The 11753-nt window shown below is 36.0% G+C and overlaps 1 protein-coding gene across 4 annotated transcripts in view; it reads right to left on the reverse strand.

Annotated features, from left to right (window-relative positions):
- Positions 1 to 10958, reverse strand: part of XRCC2 (homolog of X-ray repair cross complementing 2 (XRCC2)) — a 29376-nt gene extending 18418 nt beyond the window's left edge. For all 4 annotated transcript variants that reach the window (XM_082887121.1, XM_028269261.2, XM_028269260.2 and 1 more), the window contains exons 1-2: positions 10657 to 10958; positions 7867 to 8014 (exon numbers count right to left, since the gene is read on the reverse strand). In XM_082887121.1, coding sequence (XP_082743247.1) covers positions 7867 to 8014; positions 10657 to 10845 — 337 coding nt within the window. In that variant the 5' untranslated portion in view covers positions 10846 to 10958. The remainder of the gene's footprint in view (positions 1 to 7866; positions 8015 to 10656) is intronic.
- Between the last annotated feature and the right edge of the window lie 795 nt (positions 10959 to 11753).

Raw genomic sequence — 11753 nt, forward strand, 5'->3', positions numbered from 1 at the left:
TGTTTGGCCATTTTCCCACTTTAGCCCTTGAAGTTCCCCCTCTCCCCGCCCCCCAAAAATTTGGGCCTTCCATGTTCCAAGTTTTTCTCAATTTACTCCTAGAGCTAACTTCTGTTAAAAATTAGACAGAAAATGCCATGTTAGTTGCCACATGACATAGAAAATATATTATTATATTAGGGTTTAGGTTTGTGTAAAATGATGAAAGGAATGATTTGGCTTACCAATGAATGAGGTAGAGGCCACGTATATATAATAGATTCATGATACAATTTAGGAAACGATATAAATAAGGAAACAATATAAATAAAACACTAAATCGGTGATTGACACAATCACAGATTATATACATAATACTAAAAATAAAAAAATTCTATGTACTTTAATTTCTATATTTAACACTCTCCCTCAAGCTAGTGTGAAGATATTCAACAATCACAGCTTGCCAATGGATGGCTGGAGTAATGTTGGTCCTATAAACTTTAGGAACATATCTGCTAATTGCTGAGAGAAAGAGACAAAGAAAGGACTCACAATACCAGTCCAAACCTTTTTTCGAATGAAATGAATATCAACCTCTATATGCTTAGTACGTTCATGAAAGACAAAACCAGAGGATAGCATAATAGCAGACTTGTTGTCACAAAATAAGGAGGCAGGACCAATCTCCTCAACACCCAACTTTGCTAGGATGGAACAAAGCCATAGAAACTCACATGTTCCCTGTGCCATAACTCGATACTTAGCTTCTGCAGAAGACCTAGAAACAACTACCCACTTCTTACTCTTCCATGATATAAGATGATCACCATAGAAAATACAAAAGCCAGAAGTAGAATGCCAATCAGTTTTAGATCCTGCATAGTCAGCATCAGTAAAACAAGAGAACCTAGATTGAGGAGCAACTATAAAAAATAATCCCAAGCCAGGAGAAGTCTTCAAATATCTCAAAATGTGATGAACCGCATCAAGATGTTATGTATGAGGTGCATGCATGAATTGACTAACAACACTGATTGCAAATATCAAGTCAGGTCTAGTGTTGGTCAAATAAATTAGATGTCCAACAAGACATTGATACATGCTTGGGTTCTCTAACAACTCGCTAAACTCTGATGTGAGCTTGACATTGGGATCCATAGGAGTAGAAGCAAGTTTATACCCTAACATGCCAGTATCCTGAAGTAAGTCAAGAGTGTACTTTCTCTGAGATAAGGAAATTTCCTGCCATGAGCGAGCCACCTCAATCCTAAGAAAATATTTGAGACTCCCCAAATCCTTAATATCAAAGGTGTGCCCCAAATCCCTTTTTACTTGATCAATGCGTACAGAATCATCACCTATGAGAATAATATCATCTACATAAACCAACAAGACTATACACTAACCGGTTGAATTACGACAGATGAAGCAAGCACTGTCAGAACACTGAACAAACCCCATGGAGATGATGACAGAACTAAAACAACCAGACCAAGCTCATGGAGACTATTTCAAGCCATACAAAGACTTGCGCAATCGACACACTTTTCCTGAATACTCTCCCTCAGTCTGAAAAGCAGGAGGATGTGCCATATAAATCGTCTCAAAAAGATCCCCATAAAGAAAGGCATTCTTGACATCAAGCATACTCATTTGCAACCCACAGCAATCACGCCAGAAGGTAAAGGAACCAGATCCCAAGTATGATTTTGTTCTAAAGCTATCATCTCAACCTGCATAGCCTCCACTCATTTTGGATTTTGAAGGGCCTTTGACACAGAGTGAGGAATGGCCTCGAATTGAAGCTTGCCACGAAAAGAGCGATAGGTAAGGGAGACCCTATCATATGAAAGATACTAGGAAATAGGATGATTAGTACTACTCAAATAACTCCAATGGTTTGGAGGATGTCGATCTCGAGGGGGATTACGACGAGGAAGTGGAGGGGATGTATGTAAAGGAGAAGTGTGGGATGAGCTTTTTAATTTGGTATTAGAACCAATAGAACCCTGGGAACCAGAGTTTATGGCAAGGGCCATCTGGTCAAATAAGGCAGGAGTCACTGGAGTAGTGGTGTGCGGAACCAGACACCGACGACGCTCATCACTATCAATGGTGACAAAGGCCTCATAAAGGCATGGGCGATGTGTTTAAAATCTGAGTTCGAAGAGATGCAAATTCAAATTTTAAACCCATCAAAAACTGGTAAGTGTGCTGGCAGGCAAGACGGTTGGACACAAGAGCAACGGCATCTGTTGGTAACTCAGTCAAGGGCTCATATTGAGTCAATTCCTCCCAACGAGCCCGAAGGTATCCAAAGAACTCTAACACAGAGAGACCCAAAGCAAACTGGGAGGCACGAGCAATGTCTTGATTAAGCTCAAAGATGGGAGCATCATTATGAACATAGGCATACATCTAAGACAAGGCACGCCAAAGACTCGAAACCGTGTTGCAATAAAGAAACATGTGGTAAATATGGTCCTCCATGCAGTTGAACATCCATTCTAAAATAGTGCAATTATCTATATCCCACTGGGCATGTGTAGGATCAATCGTTGTAGGCCGAATAGAAGATGAGAGCCAATGAGCCTTTCCCTTTCCCCCTAAATAGAGTTTAAGGGAGCGGCCCCAAGCAGCAAAATTTTTCCTATTCAACACCATACTCGTAATGCTATGAACAGGAGTGTGATGAGAAAGAGAAAAATCAAAACTCACTAGCATGGTTGTCAAATCGCGAAACGAATCGTGGATCGCATTTCTAAAAAATTGAATCGTGAATCGAATCGAATCGTGAATCGAATCGAATCGTGAATCGTAAGATTCACAACACTATATATATATATATATATATTTTTAAAAATATATATATATATACATATAAAATCACAAATATAGTGCTTAAAATGAAAAAAATAACAATCTAATATAAATTTCATGCATCATTGTTTCATTGATTTAAGAGGAAGCTCCAAAAGTTTATAAAAAAGTAACAATAATTGTTCTGTAACTTTTGTACAGTGTTCCCATGTTAGGTCAGCCACTTTTTTTGACTTTTTCATCACTGTTGATTCACAAGAATATCTACAAAATTTAAAATAAAAAATAAATTCACACAAGAAAATAATAAACAACTAGAAAATAATAACAAGTGAGAACCATTAATAGTGAATAAAGAATCAAACCAAACCAAAACAAGCCTTAAGTCCTATCAAATGGGATCGGCTACATGAATCCTTCTTCTCCACACGGCCCTATCAAAGGCCACTGCGTTAGTCAAATTAAGTAGATCCAAATCTCTATTTACAACACTAGCCAATGTTAATCTAGGCCTAACCCGTCCCCTAACACTCCCATCTACCGTTATAGCATCGCATCTCTTCACTTTTGCCTCTATTGGTCTCCGTTGAATGTGACCAAACCATCTCAATTGATTCTCTCTTAACTTATCTTCTATCGGTGCTACTCCTACCTATTCCTGAATACACTCATTTCTAATTTTGTCTTGTCTAGTCTTGCCACACATCCACCTGAGCATCCTCATCTCAGCCACACTCATCTTATCTACATGTTGTTTCTTGGTTGCCCAACACTCCATCTCATACAACATCGCTGGTCTAATAACCGTTCTATAGAACTTACCTTTTAGCCTAGTGGGTATTCGTTTATCGCGCAGTACCTCAGATGCACTTCTCCACTTACACCATCCCGCCTTAATCCTATAGGCCACATCTACATCAATGTCCCACGCTGTTGTGATAATCGACCATAAATAACAAAAATGTTCACTCTTAGACAGTTCTTGGTTCTCAATCTTCACTTCTCCTCTGCTTTTATTGTTACTATTACTAAATTTACATGCCATGTACTCTGTCTTAGTGCTGCTTATCCGGAATCCTTTAGATTCAAAAGCTTTCTCCAAATCTCCAACTTTGTGTTAACTCCTTCTCTAATCTCATCCACTAGCACAATATCATCTGCAAAAAGCATACACCATGACACGTCATCCTGAATATTTCTTGTCAACTCATCTATAACTAAAGCAACAAGATAAGGACTTAAGGTAGATCTTTGGTGTAACCCTACAGTGATAGGGAATTCATTTGTCTCTCCAGTAGGCGATCTAATAGTGGTCACCACCTCTTCATACATATCCCTAATCACATCAATGTAATCTTTTGTCACCCATTTCTTCTCTAACATTCACCATATTATATCTCGGGGCACTCTATCATATACTTTCTCAAGGTCGATGAACACCATATGAATGTCTCTTTTCTTTTTTCTATACTTTTCTATTACTCTCCTCAAAAGATAAATTGCTTCCATTGTTGACTTGCCAGGCATAAACCCAAATTGATTCTTTGACATCTCTGTTATATCTCACAATCGGCGTTTCATCACCCTCTCCCACACTTTCATTATATGACACATTAGCTTGATTCCTCTATAGCTGACGCAATTCTAGACATCTCCTTTATTCTTATAGATTGGTACTAAAATACTCTTCCTCCACTCATCTGGCATGTTCCTAGTCAACAAAATTTTGCTAAACAACCTAATCAACCAAGCAACCCCATTTTTACCCAAACACTTCAACGCTTCAACAGGGATATCATCGGGTCCTAAAGCCTTATTTGATTTCATTTTTTTAAGTGCAATCTCCACTTCAAAGTTCCTAATCCTGCGATAAAACATATAGTCTTGGTTTATCGTATTATTAACTATTTCTTCCCTTATTGCCGTACCGCCATGTTCCTCATTTAATAGTTTCTCAAAATAGTTCTTCCATCTTTTCTTAATCTCTTCATCCTTCACCAATACCTTAGAATCCTCACTTTTAATGCACTTAACTTGATTAAAATCTCTCGTTTTCCTCTCCCGCATCTTAGCAAGTTTATATACTCTCTTCTCTCCTTCCTTACTATCTATTCTAGTGCAGTCTATAGGTCATCTAAATAAAGAATCAAATAAGGACAAATATGTAACTTATATAAAATATTATATATTAAAGGAGGATAATGGTGTGGAGCCTTACAGCAACATTAAACAAATACCTATTACTTTAATGTTTTCTCACCCACAAGAAAACCCCACAAGGAGACTTTATGGTAAAGAAAAGCTAACCCACAGATTAATTTTTTGAGTACCGAGAGAGAGAAGACTGAGCAGTGAGACCGACAATAGGTAGAAGAAGACAATTCCTGGTTATTTCTTTACATACCTTCAGATTTCTCACTGGCAGATTCGAAAATCCTCTTCTTCGAACAGTTTTGTCTCCTTTCTTTGATTCATTTCTCTCTCAATCAAATCATAGCTTGAGTTTTTCATCTGTTCTTCAAATGATTTCTTCTATTTATCATTCTTTTTTTCTTTTTTTTTTTTTGAATTAAAGAGATCAGACGACGTCGTTTAACAAATCTGGGCAGGAGAAAAAAAAATGAAATTTGAATTGTGAGTATCGTACGTATCGGCGATTCACATCGATTCCTACGATTCTTACTTCAAATCACACGATTCCTTTAAATTTACGATTTAAGTACTCCATTCAAATCGTTCTATGAAAAAATCATACCCAATCATATCGCGAATCGTACGATTCAAACAACCATGGTCACTAGTATAGGTTTGGTGCGCATATTGAAATCAACATGGGACGGGTCAGTCATGGTGGATTAATAAGGGCTAGAAAGCACAAAATCAAAGCAACACAATCTAGAAAAATACAATAAGTCGAAAAAAAAAAGAACCCAAAAAAAAAAAAAAAAACTCAACAGCTAGTCCAAATAAATGCTACTTAACAAATTTGGTAGCCCACTAAATAAAAAAAAAAAGGCCAAAAAGTGCTTAATACATCAGTACCACACCCTAAAAAGAGAAAAAAATAAGGACTGAACTGCCCTAGAAGAGCTGCGGAAGCATCTGTGGCCAGGAAACACCTAGTCAGCAGCCAACAAGACCCTTGGCAACACTAGGGCAGCCTGCCAAGGGGTGTAGAGGGTTGGGTAGGTGGTTTCGGGGGGTCTAGGCTGGCTGGGTGGGGCTATCAGGTGAAATAAAGGGCTAGAAGGGGACTGTCGGCACTCAAGGAGGAAGCAAGAAGATGAAACAGTGGCTGGGCAGTGGAATAGAGGTGCCAACAGTGGCTACACAAAGAACTAGGGTCACTGTGCTCTGGCTCTAATACCAAAAAGGATGAAAAGAATGATTTAGCTTACCCATGAATGAGGTAGAGGCCATGTATATACAATATATATATGATACAATTTAGGAAATGATATAAACAAGGAAACAATATGAATAAGGTACTAAATCAATAATTAACACAATCACAGATTATATACATAATACTAACAATAAAAAGATTCTATGTACTCTAATTTCTATATTCAACGTGTGTTAGAGGTGTAATTTATATATAAAAAAATATTTTTGTCACATGACTATCAATGTGTCATTTTCTATCTAATTTTGGACATAAGTTAGCTTCTAGAGTAAATTAGGAAAAACTTAAAACATGAAAGGCCAAAGTAGAAAAATGGCCAAACATAAAGCGGGCAAAGTGTAATTTATCCTAGTTTTACGTATTAGTATTCCTATATTCCAAGTTCTTAATCTAAACCTGCAGCCCTGGTCTAACTTCTTTACTCACTCGCCTAGGAAAGGGCAAAGACCATTGCCTATTTTGCACCGTGCCTAGGCACTTTCAAATGCCCAAAGGCAGACGCAACATGCTGCTTACAAGTAACACCCTAGTCTCACTCGCATATTCATATTACAATTCATGTTCATAAGGAATCTGACAATAATTTTAACAATTTTAACGCATTGGTTGTCAAGCTCATTGTTGTCAAATCATGAATCGAATCGTGAATCATTTTGCTAAAATAGTAAATTTTGAATCATAAGATTTGCTTTATTTATCATAATATATAATTTATTATATGTATATACAAATAAACATACACACATAGTGTTTAAAATGAAATAAATATCAATATAACTAAATTACATATGTACATGCATAGAAAACCACAAATATCAATATAATTAATGATCTCTTTTTATTTTGTGAAAACGATGCCATTTCATGCATTATGGAAGAGAAGAAAAAAAAATCACAGTGAATCGTAGTGAGAAAAGGAAAATGCAGGAAGAAATAACCACTGGCAACATCCAGGTAGCAACAGCTTGACCGCCAGCGAACTTGTCAGCAGTCTATCCTTCTACCTTTCCCTGTAGCTGCGAACATTCTCTCATTCCCTTCTCATTCAAGTTAAGCATTTCTCTAATCATATTCACCCACAAAACTTAAAACCCACCAACCCACCCCAACCACACAAAAAAAGGTGTTATTTTATCCACTAGAAAGAAAATATTAAACCCACATCGGATTCTTTACTCCAATCCTTCAGCACACCCCAGCACTGGATAAACAGCAGACAAGAATCCTATGCCCGAGCTGGCTGTCTCCTTAGGGTTTAAAAGGGATAAACAAGAATAACCAAAGATAGAATTAAGAGTTTAAGCAGCAAGAACTAGAGTGCAGCTTCAAAAACCAGTTCTTCTCTAAAATTTGTACATAAAGCAGGAATATCTTCTAGAAATTCAAGGGAGTTTAGTGCCAAAATATCTTGAATTTAGGAGTAACAACCAGAGGAACATCCTTCTAATGAGTACCCTACAAAATCACTTCAAACAATTTTAAATATGCTTAAAACAAAATACACCTGAAGAAGGCTTGATCCAAACAATTATCGGCTTATATACTTATCTAAGATTTGGGGAAGGGGAAAAAAAAGAAAAAAGAACCAAAAAACAAAAAAAAGAAAAAGAAGCATAATAGATGTATATTTTATAACAAAGTGAAGGTATACTGCTTACCATTAGCTTCCATTATTCGATGCCTAAGAGATTGTGAAAGGCGTAAAACGTCAAAGCGACAATCCAAGTCAATGAACATTACTAAATGCTCCAAGCCTCCATAGGTCACACCGTTCCACTCCTTAGGAAGAATGCAGCTGACAGCAGCCTAATATTACAGCACAAGCTATGTGTTTGTATCTTAAAAAATGATTATCAAAAACATCAATAGAGATCCTTGTGGGAGCCTCCATACAACTGTACATATTTTATAATGAAAGTAGTATAAATCTTCCAACAAAATACAATTTTCTTAGCATGACAACTAATGCTTTAGAAAAATATGTACAATGAATCTAGGCACAAGTATCAGGCAATCCACGTACACATAGTAGCAAAACTGAGCAACATCAAAGCATTCTAGACAAAATATCACAGGAGTTTCAGGCACATCCAAACCGATACGTATCCAGTAGTGCTTTATCGGACTTCCATATAAAGCCACATAGGCATCCAAAGTTATTTTGTCTCCAATAAGAACTTGTTCATAAATCTCATTTGAAAATATTTGCATTCTTTCAACTTGTATAAATTTAACAGCTAATGGAGAAAAATTCAGGGAAATTGACATATCAGTAGCTATTCCAACCCCAGTAGTACAGTTTGCTAGGCTCATGTAAAAACTGTTTGATGGAAATTGCGGTCAGATGTAATTCAAGGAGACCGTTTTGTCTCCAATAAGAGTATTATTTCACAAAACCTCTGTTATTGAACTGCTGAGTTTGATTTAAAAAGAAGCCCTGATGACTAAATATAGCATAAGTACAAAAGTAACCCTAAACCAACTATGAAATAGCAAAAACAACCACGGAAGAGAAATTACATTTATTCAGAGTCACTGTCATATGTATCTGAGGCTCTGGCCATAGGATATTTGTTTATGGTAGGATATTTGTTTATGGTAGGATATTTGGTAGTTTGGATTATTTTGGTAAGTAGATTTCTCTCAACCTTCAATATGAAATTATTAGATAGCTTGATAAACATTGTTGGGCCCATTCCTAATAACTTAGGCTTTTGGAAAAATTGGTAACTTAGCATGGTATTAGAGCTCAAGTTGAAAGAGGTCTCTTGGGTTCAAGTCTCTCTGTTGGCATTTCGTATTCTTTCCCCATTTGGTTTCTTCTTCTCTATTTAGTTATTTGCTACTCCTGTTTGTCTCTCTACATGCAAGATGGGATTGCACGTGAGGGAGGGTGTTAGATAGCTTGACATACATTGTTGAGCTCATTTCCTAATAACTTAGGTTTTTGGGAAAACTGGTAACTAAACAGAAACAATGGTTTCATGATATCCTTGTCAATGTAATAGATTTAATAAGAAGAAAGCATATTTAGGCCAAGTTTGGCATACTTGAAAAAAGACAAAAAGTTAAAAAGTTACTATTCTATTTAAGTCACATCATCTTATTTAAGTCACATCACCTCTCTAACACATCACTTCAAACCCAACCCAAACCCAACCCATATTTCATAAAAAGTCAAAAAGTGCACTTATTTTGATCATCCCAAGCAACCCCTTAATGATCATTCCACCAACCTATTATTTACCACTGACCATGATACCAACCACTTCTACTGGCTGCTTCTATATGCCAATCAAATCACAATGCGTTAAACATGTCATCAGTCACATTTTTTTCAGCTTAACAAAAAGTCATATTCAAATCTAGAGCTTATTTGAGAAAACTTACTTTGTTGAACTTTTCAGTTGCCCATAGTTCCACAAAAATGATTGACATTTCCAATGGTGCAATCATGTCACCACCAGTATCATGAAGATTGTAATTTTGACATTGTTCCATAATCATAAAACTAAAGTGATTCTAATCAAAGCGAAAAAGATGCATAAAACAATGCTTTTGAACAACATCTCTTTTAACTTCCACCAAGGCAAGAGGCAAGAGTTCTTTGGCTCCAAAAGCTCAACGAAATTTCACGATGTTTTTAACCCCCTTTTGTTTCCTTTAAATCATTAATGTCAGAGGCACCGACCAAACATGCAATATCAAAAATTCCTTTTATCTGTTTGGTTAGAGGGAGGATTTGATCAGGGAAATTGAAAGGAAAGGGAAATAAGAAGAAAATGAGAAAAATTGGTAGGATTCAAATTCCCAACTATGTAGTTGAGTTGGGAAATGGAGAAATAAAAGAGCCTAAGGCCGTGTTTGGTTTATGCATTTGGAGAGGGATTTAAAAAAGGAAAGGGAAAATGAAGGTAAAATGTGAATAAAATATACATTTCACCTACATTTCGCACACCTTTTCCCTTTCCATTTCCAAATTGCTCACCAAATCATGAACCAAACACTGAACCAAAAGACAAAAAGTGGGATTGCATATCCCTCTCACATTCTTTTTCCAGACAAAAGTGGGATTGTATTTTCTTTTCCCTTTCCATTTCTCTTACCAAATCCTGCAACCAATCACAGCCTAATACTCAACTATATGTTTTTCAGAGAGCATTGTACCCTTGAAGATTACCATTCTAATTTGGCCAGACCTCATAGCACAATATTACTTCACAATGGCTCAGTCTCAGGTGTCCAGTATGATATTTTACAGGATGATACACATAGGGCCTGTTTGATTCATGGAATCAGATGGGGAATTCGAGGGATAGAGGGGTTACACCTAGGGCCTGTTTGGGACATGGGATTGAGATACTATTGCTAAACCCACAAAAAAAAAAAAGAAACCAAGTAATTACTGAGGTTATTTGAGTAGTAGGAGTAGTAGTAGTAGTAAGTACCTGAATTAAAATGTGGGTTTTGGCAGAAGGGGACGGGCCGAGGAGCTCAACAACGTTGCCAAAGCGGAGAGGGACTCTGTGAAGAGGAGGAAGGAGAAGCAACAATGGCCGCTCCCTCAAAACCCTCTCCAGCATTGCTTTTGCGCTTTCCTCTCCTTCTATCCATACTTCCTCCACTTCCTCTTCCATACCCTCCTACCACTGTTAGACACTGTTCATACTGGTCATATTTATAAAGGGACCTAGACTAAACCATTTTCAACACTATTACTAGGCTGACCGAGAAATTCGTATAATTCATAACATCATCTGATTAATGAGTTTGGATTAGTTTTTTAAGTTGGTGGTTTGGTTTCGGATTAAAAATTTTTAAAATTGTACGTCAGTTTCGGATTGAACTCTCACAATTTTAAATTACAACCAATTCAATTGTATACAAACAATCTATATTATTATTTTTTATTTCATATAAAAGTTAAACATTATTCTATACTGCTACTACTGTGTTGTTGCTATGCTTTTGTTTGTTTATTGTTTTTGTTCATAATTTTGTTATTTTTATTTGTCTAAAACCAATTTTCTTGTTATTTTTATTTGATGCTATGTGTAATTTCTCTACTTTGTGTAATGTGTATCTAATTTTATTGCTTTTGTTTGTTGCTTTTGTTTATTACTTTTATTTATTGATTTTGTTTGATACTATGTTTATATTTTTTGAAATTAAAATTTTTTATATTTTTTTGTTATTTAATTACGTGAATCCGTGGTCTTAAACCGATTAAATTCGTATTTAAACGGATTGGTTCCACGATTTAAACGGATTGGATTTATTTCAATTTTTCAGGAACTGTAAATAACGGAAAATTCTATTTCCACACACTTAATTATTTTAATAAACACACTTAATAAAATATTATTTTAATGACAATTATATCCTAAATTCAAATGACCATAATGGACATCTACCAACACTAATAATATTATATGAAAACATTCTCTATACACATCTTTTAAAAATAAGAAAGTCTTAGTGTAGACCTTTTGAGTAAAAAAAAAAACTAATCCTAGTTTTTTTTCTCATTGTTATCACTTTGCAT

Source organism: Camellia sinensis, chromosome 1 (assembly GCF_055761805.1).
Source record: "Camellia sinensis isolate YWXY chromosome 1, ASM5576180v1, whole genome shotgun sequence".
NCBI classification, from domain to species: Eukaryota; Viridiplantae; Streptophyta; class Magnoliopsida; order Ericales; family Theaceae; genus Camellia; species Camellia sinensis.